The 19,459-nt window shown below is 61.7% G+C and overlaps 1 protein-coding gene across 6 annotated transcripts; it reads left to right on the forward strand.

The window, feature by feature from the left end:
• The first annotated feature begins 597 nt into the window (after positions 1 to 597).
• On the forward strand, positions 598 to 18,450 carry THOP1 (thimet oligopeptidase 1). 6 transcript variants are annotated; one of them, XM_067734406.1, is made up of 13 exons: positions 600 to 800; positions 2,966 to 3,178; positions 5,468 to 5,616; positions 6,631 to 6,738; positions 9,424 to 9,526; positions 12,641 to 12,801; positions 13,826 to 13,961; positions 14,165 to 14,531; positions 14,612 to 14,813; positions 16,612 to 16,798; positions 16,904 to 17,032; positions 17,695 to 17,795; positions 18,046 to 18,450. In XM_067734406.1, the coding sequence occupies exons 1-13, from the start codon at positions 785 to 787 to the stop codon at positions 18,199 to 18,201; spliced, it is 2,028 nt and encodes a 675-aa protein (XP_067590507.1). In that variant the 5' UTR covers positions 600 to 784; the 3' UTR covers positions 18,202 to 18,450. The 6 variants fall into 6 exon arrangements, with proteins under 6 accessions (XP_067590505.1, XP_067590507.1, XP_067590508.1 ...); XM_067734407.1 differs by having other exon boundaries at positions 17,636 to 17,795; positions 18,046 to 18,186; XM_067734405.1 differs by having other exon boundaries at positions 602 to 800; positions 17,659 to 17,795.
• The last annotated feature ends 1,009 nt before the right edge of the window (positions 18,451 to 19,459 follow it).

A 19,459-nucleotide genomic window follows, 5' to 3' on the forward strand; every position in this document is an offset into this window, starting at 1 on the left:
ATTCTCGCAACTTTTTCTTTCTGGGTGTTTTAGACGGTTCAAGGTTTTGTGTTAACCGAGAACCCTAGATATAGGTCAAGTAACTGCCCTGTTCCAAAACACCTGTTGTTTGAAGTCGTGGATCCGTTCACTGAAGCTTTCTCAATGATACTTGCTTACATTTCTGTTTTTTAAATGAATGTGTGTTTAATTTAATTGACCAACTGGATTCAGCTAACATATGTGGCGCACCATCTCTGTTCATTAGACGCTAGACGCTGGCCAGGATGCTGGGAATGGGATAAGAGCCTGAGATATGGGAAGGGACCACGGAGGACCTTAAGTGAGGGAGATAACTTGTAAAACTAGCCAAATACCCAACAAAGGTAGAAAGGAGGCAAGTACAAATTAATACAGGAGCTAGAAGCCCAAGCGAACTACTGGCAGAGAGAACCTAGCGAAGGCTCCGAGGTGCCAGCTGTGTGGGTTTCCATGGAAACGCCTCTCCCCCGCCTCCCCGAAGGCTCTGCCCTCTCACCACTGAGAGCCAATGACGGGCGGGGGTGGTTCCAGCGCATGCTCAGGAGAAGTCAGCGCTCGGGTGCACAGCCTCGGGTTGTGAGCGGAGCTGGGGTGCGCGTGCGCCCTCCCGTCCGGCGCACGCGTCTCCCAGCATTCAGTTGGTGCGCGGGCGGTGGGCACCTCAGTCCAGTAGGCTTCGGCGGTTGAGTGGACGGAGGCTGACGGCTGTTACGCCGACGCAGGCCAGGTGGAGGGAGAGGTCGCCGGTGCACACCCGCCAGCCATGAAGCCCCCCGCAGGTACCGGCCGCCCATTGGTGTTGGCCCCGCTCGCCGGACCCAGGAGCCGCGCGCACCGTCCCTCGGGGTGGCCCCTGGGGCCTAAGAGCGGAGCCCAGTGACTCTCGAGTGACCCGGGCCCAGGCAGGGGAGGGGGGTCAGCGAGCCCGGAACCCCGAACCCTCGGTTGCCGAATGAATGAACAACTTTTCCAGCGCTTCACTCATTCGGCAAACTCCGTGTCGCTTTTGATGAGGATGGGTCTGGCCCTTGGGTGGACTCTGAGGGAGTTCTAGACGCAGTTCCAGAGCCAGAGACGGACGTTCAACAGGCAAAAACTAAGCGAGGGCTTTAGGCAGTCGTCGGTGCCGGGGCTGGTGGTGCTTCTTTAGGGAGGGCGGTCCTGGAGGACTTCTCGGTGGAGGTGGGATTTCACTCAGCCTGGACCCCGTGGGGAGAAGCAGCTGTCCTGCGGGAGGAGCGTCCCAGGTGGTGGGACTCGCGAAGGCAAAGGCGGGGAGGCAAGCGCACCAGCAGGGCGTTTGGGGAGCAACAGGTCATTTTAGCTGGAACACAGCTGGGAGTCCCTTTTATGGGAAGCACAAAGGGACGCTATGGAAGGGTTGGTTTTCATTTAGGGGAGCGATGCCACCCGCATACTCTATTTTAGAAAATCGCCCAAGATGTTGAGTGGTGCCTCCTGGAATTTTCTCTTGCCCACCTATCCTCCCTCTGTTCTTTCTGCAGCCCATTGTGATGATGATGATAATTGTATTCATGCTGATAATCATAATTATGGTTATTCAGGCCTCAGGGAGGCAGGAATGTTGTCTGCCTTGTTTGCTGCGGGATTGTTAGCTCAGAGACCTGGGACGTAGGTGACAATCAGTAAATATTTATGAAAAGAATGGGCCTGCTCCAAGTTTTCAAATCCTAGTTCCTCCAAAAGGTTTTCCCGACAATTCCACCCGACTCGGACCTCCCGCCTTTCCTGAGCTCCTGGAGCCCTTCTTTCCCACCAGATTTAATGCAGACTCACAGTCCCTCTTGTGCAGTTCTTGAAATCCAGAATGTTCTGCAAAGATATTCTCTAATTTGAAGCAGTCATTTGGCCAGAAAAATCGAACCTCTATTGAAGTGAAGAGGCTCCCCCCGCCACTTAGTGTGTATCAGTGGAAGTAAGCTGCCCGGCTTTGAACCCCACCTCTGTCGCTTGCTGGCTGTGGCATCATGGCAAACTCAGGAGTCCCGTCTGTAAAGTGGAGCTACATAGGGTGCAGAGTACAGAACTGCCTGAGAGTTCAGTGAGGTCAAAACACCCTGGAACACACAAGAAGTTTTTCAAGTGACAGCTGTTGTTTTTCTTTTGATTTATTTATTTATTTATTTATTTTTGGCTGCGTTGGGTCTTCGTTGCTGCGCGTAGGCTTTCTCTATTTGTGGCAAGCGGGGGCTACTCTTTGTTGCGGTGTGCAGGCTTCTCATTGTGGTGGCTTCTCTTGCTGCGGAGCACAGGCTCTAGGCGCGCGGGCTTCAGTAGTTGTGGCACACGGGCTTAGTTGCTCCGCAGCATGTGGAGTCTTCCTGGCCCAGGACTCAAACCTGTGTCCCCTGCATTGGCAGGTGGATTCTTAACCACTGCGCCACCAGGGAAGCCCGACAGCTGTTGTTATAGGACCACAGTCTTGTATCCAAAAACTCCTGGGGCTAGGGACGTCACAGTAATCAGGATTTGCCCTTCTTTTAGAGAAGTAATACAATACAGATGTTCCAGGTTCCATTCAGGGAGGTTGGGGGTACCACCCTGCAGTGCAGTTATTCTTTCAGTGAAACGCAGGTCTATGCTGGATGTCCCGCTCAGCACCGCTGACTTCGGGGGCGGGGCCTCTCCTGGGGGCGGTCCTGGCTGCTGTGGGGTATTGAGCAGCACGCCTGACCCCGCTGAGGCAGGAGCATCACTCCCTAGTGGTGACAACCACAGACGTCCCCAGACATCCCCCAGTGTCCCCTGGGGGCAGGATCACCTTGTGCTCTAGAGGACCAATCGCCCTGTGCGTCCCCAGAAAGCCCTGGGGCCTCGCCATCTGTTCTGGGAAACTGTGGGCTCTCCCCAGCCTGTTACTCTGACCCTGATTCCGAGCCTGAAGCAGACACGCCGGGTGTGGGGTTCTGTTTTCTGGGTCCAGCCTGTGCAGGAGACGCCCTGGACGTGGCGGCACCGTGCTCGGCCGTGAACTACCTCCGGTGGGATCTGAGTGCCCAGCAAATCGGGGAGCTCACCACCGAGCTCATCGAGGAGACCAAGCGCGTGTACGACCGCGTGGGCTCCCAGGAGCTCCAAGATGTGTCCTACGAGAACACACTCAAGGCGCTGGCCGACGTGGAGGTGTCCTACACAGGTGAGCCCTGCCCAGACTGGGCGACACCACCTCCTCCCCGGGGGCCCGGTGGAGAAAGGCAGCCCGGGATGGCCAGCTTGCTCTGTCCCCGAGGGCCCAGAACGGCAGCGTCAGGCAGTGTCTGCCAGTTCTCCTCTTGGGGAGCCGGCTCACGTGCCAGCCTTGAAACTGGAGCCCCTTCTCACCCCTGCCCGTGTGCCTGCCCGGGGATCTGTTTGTTTTCTCTGAGCCACTGAACTTGGTCCCCTTTGGTTTTCTCCTCCCATGGCGCCCTGGGTCCCCTGATACCCTGAGGCGTCCTCATCGCCACCCTGTGGGTCCTTCCCTCTTCTCCTCCACAGTCTGTCTGCTGCCTTTGTATGTCAGATACACAGCTCGCCTCCCAGAGCCCCCTCTGCAGAGGTTGATGAGGCAGAGAACTCTGAGCCGAGGAGGCCCCCTGGGCCCGAATCTCCAGAGCAGCTGTTTTTCTGCGAACCGTCTAGAATCCCTGAATTCCAGCTGCGGGATTCTCGCATGTCCCTGACGCCTCGCCGTGCAGGGTCTGCTTGCCCCTGGCCTGCAGGCTTAGACTCCAGAGGGTCCGCCCTGGGGGGACCCAGTGTGCCTTGGGCCCAAGGGTGAGGGCTGCGGCTCAGGCAGCGGATGGAGAGGCCGCAGGCCGGCTCTGCCCCCCAGTCCCCTGCTCTGGCAGGACAGGGGTGACGGGCTCAGTCTCCCCTCTCATTTGTGGCAGGAGGCTCTGGAGGGTGGATGATGCAAATTCCCACCTCAGGAGGGACCCTGCCAGACATGATTTGGTCTCCTACTCCACTTCTGTGGCCTTTTCTTTCCATCTCCCCTCAGTAACCTGAGTAATTTTAAAGAAAACTAGAATTGGACCATGGCACTCCCCTCGACCAACTCCGGTGCCTTCCCACTGCCCTGGGGGTCAAGGTGGGAGCCCTCGACGTGGCCTCTGGGGCCCAGCCACGCGCCGCCTTGCCCCTCATCCTGCGCCCCGTCTGGGGGCTTCGTGCCAGCCGGGGAGCCCCTCCCCTCTGCTTGGCCGGGCGTCGGGTTCTTTGAGCACAGATTGAGCTCCGCCCAGCGCCCCTTCCTGTGCCCCGTCTCCCCACACCAGCCACCTGGACTAATCCCACACTCTGGTGTTTCGTTGTCATACTCGGTGCAGTCACAGCCTGCAAATCCCAAACGGACAGAAAGGCTGTTTCTGTCCTTTTCACAGCTTGCTCTCGGGCCACCGGCATGAGACCCGCCCAGAGCCCCACCGTGTTTGGCCTAGTCAGCTGAGCCGGTGACTGCCCTGCAGAGGTTTCCACGCTGCAGCTGACCCACCAGACCTGGGCCATCTCGGTAGCCTGGAACCGTGGAAGCCACCAAACTGTGATGTTAATTCAGGTCTCCCCCATGCAAAGTATATGCTTTTTTAAACACTGCTGTGTTGAGATAGAATTCACATACCACGTAATCTGCCCACTTAAAGCATAGACGTCATTGGTTTTTAGTGTATTTAGCATATCCAACCTTCACCACTCTCCAGTTCCAGAGCCTTCCATCACCCCAAAAAAAAGCCCCGACCCCATCAGCAGTCACCCCCTGACAACACTAACCCACTGTGTCTGTGGATCTTCCTGTTCTGGACGTTTCCCATCAATGGGATCACACACTGTGTGTCCTTCTGTGTCTGGCTTCTCTCACTGAGCATCGTGTTCTCAGGATCCGTCCACGTGTCAGTGAGTGTCGGGGCTTCACCCCTTTTCATGGCTGAGTGATGCCTCCGTATGTGGAGGGACACGTGTCCAGTCATCTGCTGATGGCGTCTGGGTCGTGTCCACTGTTTGGTTACTACGGATCATGCTACTGTGATGGCGTGTGTAGAAGTTTTGGGTGGAGGATGTTCCGTTACTCTCAGGTGTGCACCTGGGGGTGGGTCTGCGGGTCATGTGGTGACTCAGCTGAAGCGTGTGCTTTCACAGCTGCCACACGTTCTGTCTCACGAAGCGTACACGTGTGCCGTGAAGTACAAAATCTTTGGTGAGCTGCAGCGTAGCCATGGGCAGCCATGGCTCTTTTCTGGCACCGAGTCCCTTTGGCCTCTTCCAGTCTCATCCTACTCCCTGTTCCGGTCCCTCTTGACTTGGGGTGTCCTGAGCTAAGTTCCTTCCCTTTTGGAATGTGAGTCCCCGAGGACGGGGGTAACTGCGCCCATCTCTAGCCTGGAACTGGCACCCACCCGTTTCCACCCGGGGCCGTTTTCACACCTGTCCTGTCGTCTCCCTGTTTCAGTCCAGAGGAACATCCTTGACTTCCCGCAGCACGTCTCCCCATCCAAGGACATCCGGACAGCCAGCACGGAGGCGGACAAGAAGCTGTCCGAGTTCGACGTGGAGATGAGCATGAGGCGGGACGTGTACCAGAGGATCGTCTGGCTGCAGGTGAGCGCGCAGTGGGACCTCTTCAGACTGGGTCGTTCCGCTCCCCGGGCTTTACGAGGTGTCAAGCTGGAGGCAGCCCCGCAGGTGGGCAGTGGGCACCACAGGCTGTGCGCCGGGCCTGGGGAAGGTGGTGAGTTTCACGGTGGGGCCGTTGGACCACAGCAGACGACGTTAGAAACGTGACAAAGACGAGTGGGAGGGAGGAGAGGAAGCATAAAATGCCTTCCCGGGTCCACCCGTCACCTCACTTTCCCGACCTTGCTGGGCACACCTAGAGGGGATGCCCAGTCTCCAACGTGAGGTGAGGGACGAGTAACACGTGTGTGCACTTCCTGCCTTCCTGTGGGTGCTCCGTGCAGCCGGCCGAGCACTGCTGCCTGTGTCGGGGGGACCACAGATACTTCTCACGTGTCTGGTGGGTGGTTCTTAGAACCCGCTGATGCGTATCCCTCGGGACCAGGGGAGGCCCCTGGGTGCTTTGTGCAGACACAGGGCGGGGGCCTCTGAAAGCGCAGGCAGTGCTGCTTTTAACAGACATTTTCACTGACAGAATTAATCGTAGGTTCACGTGCAGTTGTAAGAAATGATTCAGAGTGGTCCCGGCTACTTGGCCCCGTTTTCCCCAATGTCACCTTTTGTGAAAGTAAAGTCAGCGTCCCAGCAGGCTCCTGACGTTGACACAACTGCCCGTGTCATCCGCTGCCCTGGGAAGGTCCCCAGCGGCTTTCGGTCTGGGGCTCTTCCCAGTCAGGCGAGCATTTGTGTACAGCTTCTGTGCGGACTTCAGTCTCCATTTCTCTGGGGTAAGTGCCCATGACTGCGGTTGCCGAGTCCTGTGATGGCTGCTTTGTTAGGAAGTTTTGCTTTCTAGGAAACTGGCCAACTCCTTTCCAGAGTGGCTGCACTGTCTTGCACTGCCTCCAGCGATGACTCCCCTGTTCTCTGCTGCCTCGCCAGCACTGGGCACCGTCTCGATGTTTTGCTGCGAGCAGAACTTTGGTTATCTTGTTCTAGGAGAAGGTCCAGAGTGACTCGCTGAGGCCAGAGGCGTCGCGGTACCTGGAGCGGCTGATAAGCCTGGGCAGGAGGAACGGGCTCCACCTGCCCGAGGAGACGCAGGAGGTGAGCGCCTGGCCTGGGCCCCGCGTGCCTGCCTCTGCCCATCTTTCTGCCGCCTCAACCCCAGGAGGGAAGGTCCACGTGGACCAGCAGTCCCACTGCACCTGCTCTGCCCTCGGTCCTCAGGGTCACAGGGCTTCCCCAGAGCACGGCCGGCGTGGGCCCCTTTCTGCGTCCCGCCTCAGCCCCGCCTCAGCCGGGCCCCCCGCCCCCTGTGGCTTTGCTGGGAGGGTCTCAAGGAAGGACCGCCTCCTCCGAGCCCACTCCACCCTGAGCCCCCGCTCCCACAGAGCTTCCGTCCTGACGCCAGGCCCGTGGGGCTCCCATAGCAGCAGCTCTGTGACTGTCGGGTTTCTACGGTTCAGTTTGGACTCCATCTACCCGGAGTCAGAGCCCGCAGGTCAGGGCTTGGCCCACGCCGGCCACAGGTCCACGTCGTCCTCTGCGCTTGTGGCTGACAGGCTGTGTCAGGAGTTCCCACGCACCCACCCCGAGTTCCATTCGTCGGCTAGCGCGGCCCCCAGAACACAGGCACCCAGTCCACGGACCGGACCACCGGGTTATCATAAGGAGCAGCCAGGTGGCTGGAGGAGGTGTGGAGGCGTGGGGCGGGGCCGGGGCTTCCAGGCCCCCTGCAGGCGCCCACCCGGCAGCTCTCTGAGCCCCGAGTTTACCGAGATTTTGTTCCATGAGCACGATTACATCGCTGGCCATGGGCCACTGATTCACGCTGCAACCCCTGTCCCTCTCCCCTCCCAGGAGGTGGGCAGGTAGTGGGGCTGTAAGATGCAACCCATCCTGTGGCTTTAGGTTTAGGAGCTGTGTGCCAGGGCTGGGGGCCAAGATCCGACGCGTTTCTCCTGTAATTCACAGCGCGGATCCCGCTGGGCACGGAGGCTGGGGGTGGTGGGAGGTTGACGAGCTCGTCCGCCTTCACCCCCTCCCTCCTCTCTGGGCTGAGCCCTGTGGCCACGCAGGTTCCCAGTGGGCCCAGCCCCCCGGGGCCTGTCCCTTCAGGTCCTCCCAGTTACCTGACACCCCTCTGCCCCCAACGTGGACCCCAGAGCCCTCAGCTCTTCCCACCCCTGGTCCAGCAGGACGGGGTCCCTGCAGCGCCCTGGCCAGGCGGGCGATGGGCAGCCCGGCCCCTCCCGGGAGGCAGCCTCGTGGGGTGGGGAGGGGGGCGGGCACGGCGAGCCACCGATGGTCGAGCGCGTCACCTCGGTGGGGGGTGTGTAGCGCCGTGGCTGCACGCGTCTTGACCTCCAGGATCAGACCCAGCTCTGCCACCAACCGGCTGGGTCCCCGGAGGCTGGTCACTGGACCCCATTGTCCCTGTTCACCCTCTGCAATGTGCGTGACCGGAGGACCCCCTCACAGGTGGTCGTGAGCGCTGACCGTGTCGGTTTGTGTGGAGGACAGAGAACAGTGAGGCCAGCAGATGAGGAAAGAGCTTGTCAGTCGCGGTTCTGGGCAGGGGCCCGCCTCATCACCTAGGGCCTCCCGGGAGCACGAGGGTTCAGCAGCAAGGAGGGGAGGGGTGGCTGGGGACTGGAGCCTGAGGTGTGGGTCCCCGGTAGGAGCAGCTCAGGATCGGCTAGAATGACCCGGGGCTCCGGGCCTACGATGAGCGCAGGGGGACGGTGGCCCCGAGTGTGGGAGCTCCGTACAGAAGGGGCTGGGGTGCATCCCTGCGCTGGCTGGTTTGCGTCAGAAAGTGACAGAAGCGGTTAATGCAGGTACCAGGCCCGACCCAGGGCTCAGCGGCAGTTCTCGTTACTCAAGAAAAACGCTGTCCCACTTCTGCCGGTGCTGTGCCTTGTGGTGGAGGAAACCGGGACTCGGAGGACTGTGGGACTCCAGCTTCCAGGGTGGGCCGGGCGCGGGGGCCCCGAAGTCCTGCGGAGCGGCAGGCGCGTGGAGCTTCGAGGCTGGGGGAGGCGAGGGTGTGCACGCTGGGGCTGCGCAGACTGCCTTGACGCTTGAGAGCCACTGGCCGTAGGGACCACGGGGACGCCCGGGGAGGAGGGCGCCCAGGAGAGGCGGCCTGCTGGCACGGGGCGGGGTCCTCAGTGCCGCCCCGCCCTCCCAGGGCGCCCTGTGCTCCTGCCCAGTCGTGGCCCATGGGGCCGTGAGGCTGCAGGGCGGCCAGTGTCTGGCACGGCGCCTGCTGCCCGCAAATGCCCGGCGTCCCTCGGGCTGCTTCTGAGCCAGGCGTGCCCGACGAGCCCCTGCTCCTGGCAGAGCCAGCGGGCACGCTCCCCCAGCGCCCCTCCTGTCCTCCGACAGGCATGGCTGTTCAGCCCGGGAGCGGGGCGGGCGCACTGAGTCCTGGGCCGGGCAGGGGGTGCAGCCTGGGCAGGTCCTCGAGGCGCCCCGCCTGCTGCTGGCCCGGCAGGGGCCCCAGGGAGCCGGTGCCTTCCTCTGCACCCCACGTTGCTCCCTCCCCCAGGCAGGTCCATTTCTCCCTGTTTCTGAAAACCAGATAGACCCTGAAGGGGCAGAAACTTAGCTCCGTTGAAATGGCTGAAGCTTAGGCTGTCACCTTGGGGTAACTCCTGAGGAGGGTCCTAACAGTTAGGACCCGAGGCCCTTTCTCTCCCATCTCCCTCCTCTCATCCGCCTCTTCTGCCTTAACCCCCCTCCGTGCCCCCGCCCCCCGATCTCACGGCCGTCTTCTTCCTTCAGAAAATCAAGAGCATCAAGAAGAAGCTGAGTCTCCTGTGCATCGACTTCAACAAGAACCTGAACGAGGACACCACCTTCCTGCCATTCACGCGCGAGGAGTTGGGTGCGTGCGGGCCCCGCACGGTGGTGGAGAGGCGTCTGTGTGCCCCTGGCCCCCGGGAGGGCCTTCTTCCGCTGGGGTGCTCAGAGTGTTTGGGTCCCAATGTTCTGGATCCTTCCTTGGGGGCGGTTGCGGTCTGTCTACCGAGATTCTGCCTCAAAGGGAGTTGTCCCCCAAGACCCCACCCCCACCCTGCTCTCTGTGATGTTTCTTTAATCTCACAGGGTCCTCCCCAGCCTGACCCGGCGTGGGGTCTTGAAGGGCTGGGGCCTGGGCGGCTTTTGCAACTTCTGCCCTCTTCCTCGAATGCTTTATTTTGAAAACTTCACACCTGTAGGGAAGTGGCAAGAATAGCACCAGGGAGACCCCGTGTGCTCCCCGGGCCCGGCCTCCCTACGTGGATGCCGTGTGTGCTGTTCCTGCGCCAGGGCCTCCGGACATGTCTCTAGGAGCAAGGGTGCCTCCTGAGTCCCCGGGTGCAGGCAGCCCTCGGGAAGCAGAGCGTGGAGCGGTCCCCCAAGCCGTCCTGATGGCAGTCTTCACGTTTCTGGCCCCATCTGGCTTGAGCCAGGCCTCAAGCATTGCATTTAGTTCCTGTCTCTCCAGGCTCCTTCCCTGCTGATCGGTTCCTCAGCCTTTTACAAACTTGCTTCCGTCTTGCCCACGCTGATAGTTTTGCAAAATCTAGGCCAGGTGGGCAGCGGCCTGTCAGCTCTGCCCGGGGTTCAGATGGGGCTGAGCATCCTCACCAGTTCTGTGTAACAGGCTGTTGCATAAGATGTGACACCTCGTTCGCCTCTGGGCGGGTGGGTTTTGGGGACACCCACGGATGCACGCTGACCCAGGCAGGTTTTTCAGGTCCATCACGCCAACCTCTGCTGCCCTAACTTCTGGTCCCCAACCCCCTGTCCTGGGCAGCAAGACCCACGTGGCTCCTGGGGTTCACGGGCCAAAGGGTGATCCCAGGCCTCTGGAAACTGGCAGCTGAATCTGCTGGCACAAGCTGTCCTGCGGGGCTGCTTTCCCCCCATCTGTCCAGCCCAGGGGCCCTACTGTCATGGCCCAGCCTCCCGGGCGAGAGGGTGAACCCCAGCTCCATGGAGCAGACATTCAGAGCCCTGGTGACCCGTCTCACAGGGCTGGGGTGGCGGCTGGACACGTGTGGCCAGCCTGGTGGGGTTTGACCCCGTCTGCAGTTTCAGTTCCAGCTGAGCAGGAGCCTCGCTGGGTTATTTTCTCCGGTTGTGGAAGGATCCCTGGTGTCATTTTACAGAAACATAGATGGTGTGTTCTTTCTCTGTTTTCTCCCTGCTTTCTGTCCTCCCTCTCTCTCCCTCTCTCCCTCTCCCTCCCCCTCCCTCCCTCTCTTTCTCTACCTCCATCCCTCTCCCTCCCTCCCTCCCCCTCCTTCCCTCTCCCTCCCTTCCCCTCCCTCCCTCTCCCCCTCTCCCTCCCTCCCTCTCTCCATCCCCCTCCCTCCCCCTCTCGAGAGAGAGTCATACACACACATAACACTTTGGTTTCTTTCCCTAAATCTCAGTCCTAAGGCAATTTCCTCTAGGCGTCTTCTCTGTAAAGGCGCCATTCTCCGTTCATAGTCAGTCATTTCTCCAGAGAAGCTTGGAGGTTGGTTCCTCTCATTTGTTTCCACCCACTAGTCCTGTGTAATCTCTTAGTTTGTATCTTCTTGTAAGTCAGAACTCACCCCCCCGCCTCACCCCACCCCCCAGTACTTGCTGACCAGTGTCTTTGTATGTGTGGGCTTCTAGGTCCTGGTCTTCCTGGTGGGGTGCGGTCCCCTGCTGTCATCACTTACTTAGATGCTCATTGTCCCAGTGTGGCCTCGAAGAGCCCCTCAAGTGGACGTGTCCCTGTGATTCTTCAAGCACCTGCTATTTGACACAGGGTGGGCCGGGCTCACTTTGTCCTCTCCCTGGCCCAGCCCGGCCTGGCCCTGGCGGGATAGTCAGAACGAAGGTCTGGCTGCTGGGTGTGCGCCCAGATGCTGGGAGCTATTGCTTCTAGGCCCCCTCAGCTGACGAGAGCTGTGTGCACACACGCGTGCAGACACACATCCACGAGTGCCTACCAGTGCCTTCAGCTCAGGTCGAGCAACTAGGGATTCGCCTCGTGGCACCCCTTCCATGCTTTCACCACCTTGTCCAACAGTGAGAACCGGCTCCTGGGTAAGTGTGAGGCTGAGAGAGAGTCACAGGGTCTTCCAGTCCCAGTAGGGAGGAAGAGCCGGTTCGGGGCGAGGGTGGCTCTCCCTCAGCTGTTTCTTGTTGGGTTAGGGTTAGCGTCACGGGCACACCTGTTGGGGCCTGCCGAGACGGCCCACCTGAGGGGGATCCTCTAGGGTTCCTCCACCCCTCCCTCAGCTCCCAGGCCCCAGGGCTGAGCTGGGTGGCGAGGCTGGGGCATGAGGGGCGGTGGCCTTGCATCGCCCAGGCTGTGAGGCACAGGTCCCTGGAGGTTTTAGTCTGAGGGCGATGTACCCGGGTCTCCATGCTAAGAGGACAGGCCAGGTTGGAGGCCAGCCATTGCAGCAGTGCTGACAGCTGGGATGGGGCGGGGGCACCGCCCAGTCAGGGCTGCCTGGCGGGTTCTGCCTTCCACTGGTGCCATCCACCCAGAAAGGACACAGAGGAGACGGCAGCCCATGCCATCCCGGGGTGGACGCCGTCCCGGGCTGGAGCCTGTCCCGGGGCGGACGCCGTCCCAGGGTGGACACTGTCCCGGGGTGGACGCTGTCCCAGGCTGGAGCCTGTCCTGGGGTGGACACCGTCCCGGGGTGGACGCTGTCCCGGGGTGGGCGCTGTCCCGGGGTGAACGCCGTCTTCAGGTGCAGGCTGGCCTGGGTGGAGCTGAACATAGCTTTTCCTCCCCGAGGGCGTCCTGATGAGGAGAGCAGCAGCTGTCTGAGGCGGGAGAGCCCTTGACGTGGCTCCTTTGGGTGCAGAGGTGGGAAGTGGGCGTTTGGGTAGGCCGCACCGGGCACTGTGCTCCCTGCTGGCTCCCGTTCCTCACTTCCCACGCGGGAGGGACGCCCTCCCTTCCCACCTGGGTCGGGCAGCCCACGGGTCCTTTCAGAGCTCCCCGATTTGGCTTCCACAGGAGGGCTCCCTGAGGATTTCCTGAACTCGCTGGAGAAGACCGAGGATGAGAAGTTGAAGGTCACCCTCAAGTACCCGCACTACTTCCCCCTCCTGAAGAAATGCCACGTGCCTGAAACCAGGAGGAAGGTGGAGGAGGCCTTCAACTGTCGGTGCAAGCGGGTGAGGAGCCCACCTCTGCCGGCTCAGTGCCCGGAGGGGCCCACGAGCTCGCTCCGCCCCTAGCAGGTGTCCGGGGGTCTGCCTCCGTCCCCCAGGCTCCCCGGGGCAGGGGTCTGAGCCTCTTCCTGAGCTCGTGCTTCTGCTCCCTCGCTCTCGAGCCTTAGCCTCAGGTCCTCTCCCTCTCGGGTGTTGCCAGATGCCCGAGGAGCTCGGATTCGCAGAGGTCCCCCCCATCCCCTCTCTGTGCCTAGCATGTGGGCTGGGCTTTCTCGCTGTGGCCCGGGCACGGCCTTGACATTCAGACATCGGGTTCTGCAAGGACACTTGTGTTTGGTCCATACTGCATGTGGCTGCAGTCTGTGCTTCTCCCATTTAGCATCTTCAGTAGATGGGGGCTGTGCATGAGCCCTTCATCTTCCCCGCAGACACCACTGGTGCTCGCTCGGCCTCGCAGGGGATGCGGGGGGCACGGGGGACAGTCCTGTGTCCCCGCCTTCTCGGCCTGCAGACAGGCCACGTTGGTCCTGTGGTGACTGGGGGCTCCCAGGAGAACCCCACCGCAGAACCGGAGAGGTGGCCCCAGAGAAGGTGGCATACGCCTGGGGCCGGGCCTCAGCAGCCAGCCACGGGCCACCTGCAGCAACAGGTGTCTCACCGTCCAGGGGCTGGGTGTTCGGGCGCCGTGGGGATGAGCTGCTGTCTGCACAGTAGCCATGTTTGTATTGTTGAGCCTGGGGAGGCCCCTTGGTGGCTCCTGGAGAGCCTGGCCACATTGCTTCCCGCCCTTGGCCTTAGAGCCCATCACGGTTCACGACCTTTCTGGTTCCGAAGGACCTGTTTATAAAGACCACATGGTAGGACAGCACCAAAGTGTCTAGAAATCTGGGCCAGGAGGAGGAGGGAGGGGTATTGGCTGTGCGCGCCAGCGGCCTGAGAGCCCTGTCCACCTGCAGAGACCTGGCCCGGGGCCCCACGGGGAGGGCATGGCCCATGGTCCCCAGCGCCGGCCGTCTCTGGGTTCCAGGAGAACTGCGCGATCCTTGGGGAGCTGGTGAGCCTGCGGGCCCAGAAGTCCCGCCTGCTGGGGTTCAGCACGCATGCCGACTACGTGCTGGAGATGAACATGGCCAAGACCAGCCAGGTGGTGGCCACTTTCCTAGGTAACCCTGCCTCCCCCTGGGGCCCAGTGGGGAGCGGGGTCAGGCGGACCTGGACTGGACGCGGTGCTGCCTGAGACCCCACTGTGTCAGCCTGGGGGTCACCTTCCCAGACCCTTCATTCTGCCTCGAGGGGCGTAGGGTTGGGGGCGTAGGGTTGGGAGCCGCCCCAGGGACGTAGCCGAGCCTCTCTCCTCTGCCCGCAGATGAGCTGGCCCAGAAGCTGAAGCCCCTCGGGGAGCAGGAACGGGCCGTGATCCTGGAGCTAAAGGAGGCCGAGTGCCAGAGGCGGGGCCTGCACTTTGACGGGCGCATCAACGCCTGGGACATGCGCTACTACATGAACCAGGTGGAGGAGACGCGCTACCGCGTGGACCAGAACCTGCTCAAGGAGTACTTCCCCATGCAGGTGGTCACGCGCGGGCTGCTGGGCATCTACCAGGAGCTGCTGGGGCTGACCTTCGACCTGGAGGAGGGCGCCACCGTGTGGCACGAAGATGTGACGCTCTACACGGTCCGGGACACGGCCTCGGGCAAGGTCATCGGCAAGTTCTACCTGGACCTCTACCCTCGGTGTGTGCTTGGGGGAACGTGTCGGCCATGGGCCGGGGATCCTCTGCAGAAGCTGGGCCTCACCCCGCGTCCCTCCCCAGGGAAGGGAAGTACGGGCATGCGGCCTGCTTCGGCCTGCAGCCGGGCTGCCTGCGACAGGACGGGAGCCGCCAGATCGCCATCGCGGCCATGGTGGCCAACTTCACCAAGCCCACGCCCGACGCACCCTCCCTGTTGCAGCACGATGAGGTGGAGACCTACTTCCACGAGTTTGGGCACGTGATGCACCAGCTCTGCTCCCAGGTGGGTGCGGGGCGCTGGGCTGCGGGCAGGAGCGGGGGAGGGCCCGGGCGCGCGTGGTCCTCAGGCATGTCCTCGCCGCGGGATTCTTCAGCTGACGTCACCCCGGACGTGGCGACGCCCTCGGTGTCAGCTTCCATCATCAAACCCCACTCACTGAGCACGTAAACAACGGAAATGGATGTCCTGGAGGCTCTGGAGGCTGGAAGCCACTGATCAAGGTGTCAGGGCTGGTTCCCTACATGTTAAATACATGTACTCAAGAGTTGCCTTTAAAAAAGAAGAAAGAAAGGAACGTTGCCTGCAAGTCTGGTGATAGCCAGTGATGAGAACCAGAGGGAAGGCTCTGGGGCCGGGAACGCCGCACCCAGTGAGGCCCTGGGGCTGCTGCCAGTCTCGGTGGAGGCTCAGCAAGTCCCAGTGACTTCCCCACATGGGGCCCCCAGCTGAGCGGCCGGGCCCAGGACCCACTGCTCGCTCAGTCTTCCTGCGGTCAGCCCTCCGTCCCGAGAGCGATGCTGTCACAGGCTGCACCGGAGCACGTGGGGACAGTTCACTGAGCTGTGCAGCCGTCACTACTGCCATGTTTTGGAACATTTCCATCACCCCGAAAGTGTCCCACATGCCCTTAGCTATCACTCCCTCCCCAGCCCGTGACAACCAGGAACCCACTCTCTGACTCTGGATCTACCTGTTCTGGACGTTTCCCATTAGTGGAGTCGCATCCTGTGTGTCCTTCTGTGTCTGGCTTCTCTCACTGAGCATCGTGTTCTCAGGGTCCATCCACGTGGTAGTGAGTGTCAGGGCTTCACCCCTGTGTGGCTGAGGGATGTCCCCGTGTGTGGAGGGACCTCTTATTACTGGTATGTTTACGAGCAGAAGGTTTTGACTTTGAAGTTCAGTCTATTAACTGTTTTCTTGCACGTTTTGTGTCCTATGGAAAAAATTCTTCTCTAACCCGAGGTACTGAGTTTCTCCTGCCTAGTTTCTTCTGCCTTTTCTGCCTAGAAGTTTTGTAATCAAACCTTTAATTTTGTTGTTGTCCACTATGGTGGAGTGTTGTCTGTGGTGTGAGGCTGGGGGTCACCCTCTGTCACCACGTTGTCACCACCGATCCCCACGCAGCCACATGTGATGTGTGTTTCTGTTTAAAGACACCTGGTCTGATAGCAATTGTTGATTCACTCACAGCGGGGTTGTAACCCTCGCCTGAAGGAAGCTCATCTGACACACGCACTGCCCCTGTGAGCACGTCACCGCCCTCCTGCACTTGGGACACCAGCCAACACTTCAGCTCTATGCTCGGAGCCATGTTGAGCAGAGAAATCACCCCAGAAACACAAAAATGCACACATTGGAGCATTCAGCAGACCGTGAGAAGGACGCTTGTTTGCAATTGGGGCTGGAACCGGAAGTTGGGGGTCAAGTGACCCAGGAGTGAGGAGGCAGCGTCTGCCCTGCTCCCTGGGGCCTGGGAAGGACATGCCGGGGTCACTGGGCTCGTGTGGACCCACACCTGCCGGGCCTGGGTTCCAGCCACACTGCGTCAGGCGCCGTGTATTCAGGAAGGATTTCAGGCACGAAAGAGGAGCAAAGAGCGACTGCCAACGGCCGCCATCCAGTTGCGCCGTGTCCGCACCTTTGCCTCCTGGGTGCGGGGCTTTGGCTGGAGAGTGTTGGTTCCATGGGTGGGGAGGGGGTGCGGTGATCCACGGGGTGGCGGGCTCTCTGCACCCCTGTGTTCCGGGCAGGTCTGGGGTCCGGGGTGGGCCCTCCTGCAGCTCCACAGCCTGCCTTGCAGGCCGAGTTCGCCATGTTCAGTGGGACACACGTGGAGCGGGACTTCGTGGAGGCACCTTCGCAGATGCTGGAGAACTGGGTGTGGGAGGTGGAGCCACTGCTCAGGATGTCCCAGCACTACCGCACGGGCAGCGCCGTCCCCCAGGAGCTGCTGGACAAACTCATCAAGTCCCGGCAGGCCAACACAGGTGCGGCCGGGCCAAGGGAAGGGAAGGGGGCTCCCAGACCGCCTGGCTGGAGAGGGCGGCCTGGACACAGAGCCAGTCCCACGTCTCCTTCCTCCTGCCCCCCAGGCCTCTTCAACCTGCGCCAGATCGTCCTGGCCAAGGTGGACCAGGCCCTGCACACGCAGACGGCCGCAGACCCAGCCGAGGAGTATGCTCGCCTCTCCCAGGAGATCCTCGGGGTCCCAGCCACGCCAGGTAGCCACGCGCGAGGCAGGCCCACCTTAGGGGTTGGGGTGGCGGCCACTGCCCGGGTCAGGAAGATCGTCTAGTGGTGTGTGAAGGGGGACCGACCAACACCCTCCGGCCGAGGCCCTCGGACCTCTGGCCTCTTCCCGCCTCGGTTCTTGGGCTGGTCCCTCCCGCTGTGGCCCGTGGAGGCCAAGGGTGGGGTGGGCGTCTCAGCAGGTGCTTTCTGGAGAGCCTGGAAGGGGCAGGAGAGGGCTTCATACCCCGGACGGAACGCGTCCACAGGTTTGCACGTGCATGTCGGTGTGGACACGGGTTCACTCCCTCGTGAGTGCTTTAATCCGCGCTCTCCCCGTGGCGGAGGGCGAGCCCTGATTCATCCCTCGGAGCCTCGGCAGCTGACCTTGTAAGAGGCTTAGAGGTGAACCCTCGTGAGCTTCAGCAGAAAGTGGGCAAAGATTTATTTGTGTCCCTCCACTGAGTTGCCCGCAAGGTCCCTGTTTTCTTGAAGTGTTGGGCCAAGTCTCCCTCTAGTGGCAGGGGTCTCAGACAGGGCTGCTTTGAGGGCCCCGCTCTCGGGAAGGGGCACTGAGGGGCCAGGGGGCCGGGCAGGAGCCTCTCCACGTGTGTCCCAGGGACCAACATGCCCGCGACCTTCGGCCACCTGGCAGGCGGCTACGACGCCCAGTACTATGGCTACCTGTGGAGTGAGGTGTACTCCGCGGACATGTTCCACACACGCTTCAAGCAGGAGGGCGTCCTGAGTGGCAAGGTGAGAGGCCGGCCTGCTGCGCAGACCAAGACCGCGGTCCTCGGCCTGGGCCTAGATGCCTGTGCCACCCGCCTGGGCCTGCCCGGCCCTGAGGACCCTGCCCTGGTCCTCCTGCTCCCCTGCCCTTTGTTCAGCCACAGCAGAGGTGGCCACACCCACACCCCCAGATCCCTTCCCTTGGATGCTGCTGGCCCCTGGAGCCAGGGGTGGGGATACTCCACCCTCCTGCAGCCCCGCCCCCTTTCGGCAGGTGGGCATGGACTACAGAAGCTGCATCCTGAGGCCGGGCGGGTCCCAGGACGCCAGCGTCATGTTAAGGCTCTTCCTGGGTCGGGACCCCAAGCAGGACGCCTTCCTCCTGAGCAAAGGGCTGCAGGTTGAGGACTGCGAGCCGCCAGCCTGCTGACGGCACAGGGTTCTGCCCACCCCAGTGGGCCGGGTGCCTTAGCGCCCCGCCGGGGCAGGGGAGGGGCCGCGTGTCCCCCCAGCCCCTGAGTCCCCGGCGGCCGGCCTGGGCCAAAAGTCTCCACCTGGATGTGTCTAGAGAGCCTGGCGTCAAGGCTCCCACTTGTTGCACTAATACAGCCCCTTCCTGGGGAGCTTTCCTGGTTAAAACACGGTTCTTTGAAACGGAGGCATTAAAAAAAAGGCTCCAGTCCGGGTCTCTGACTGCCATCCCTTCCACCACAGGAGTGGCATGGGGGCCATCACTCTGGCGGGAGTTCTGACCTTGGTCGGGTTCGGCCCTGGGGCCGTTGAAGGCTGCTCTCCGCTGGTGACGTGTCTGGGTCACTGGGAGACGGCTGAGCTGTGGGGTGAGTTCAGACGGGGATGGCCCCCCCACCCTCGCCGGGCCGGCTCTCCAGTGATGGGGTGTCAGTCTCCTGCCGGCCTCTCGCCCGTCACTGTTTGGCATGTCGGGGGCTGTGATTGGCGGGAGCTGGTTCTGGCGGTGGGCACAGCTGTGGGGAGCCCGGCCATGGCTGGCCCTGTCCCCGTGCCCTGTCCTGCTCACGGCCGGCCGGCTGGCTCCCTCTGGTCGCCGGCAGTTCGTGAAGTCTGGGCCACAGCAAGGGGCTGTCTTCCTGGGTCCTAGCAGTTCTTCCCAAAGGCCTTAGGAGGGTTTTTTGGTGGCAGTAGGAATTCAGAGAGGGTGCTGCACCACTGGAGCGGTAGGGTGGGCTGGACCGTCCTGTGTGTCCTTCCCTGGCCTTTGAGCTCCTCGGGAGCCCTGCCTCCGGCCCTTTGTCCCCACAAAGGACGCCAGGCAGCGGAGCGAGGGCGCGGGCAGCGCCCTGACCTTCTCCCTGGGGCCCAGGCGGGCAGGCCGTGCCACGCTCTGTCCTCCCCTCAGCCTGCCCGCCCGTTCTCACCCACCCTGGGCCAGTCGGCTGTGGACCAGGCTGTGGTGTCTGCCTTTCTGCAGCACTGGCTCAGCTCCCTGCACCCACTTCTGTGCCTTCTGTGTTCTGGGCTGGTCGCTGGCCCAGAGCCGGTGGGTGGGTGCCCCGTGGCTAGGAGGGCTGTTCGTATGAATTACCTGGGGCTCGAAAAGGAGCACAGCCGGCCTTCCGTCCGGGCACCTCTCGATGGATATGGAAGTGGCGTGTCGGGGCCTGGGGGCTGCTCGTCTTCCCCCGCACCGAGCCCCCAGATGGTCCCCG

The sequence above is a fragment of the Pseudorca crassidens genome, chromosome 3 (assembly GCF_039906515.1).
Source record: "Pseudorca crassidens isolate mPseCra1 chromosome 3, mPseCra1.hap1, whole genome shotgun sequence".
In the NCBI taxonomy this organism is placed as follows: Eukaryota; Metazoa; Chordata; class Mammalia; order Artiodactyla; family Delphinidae; genus Pseudorca; species Pseudorca crassidens.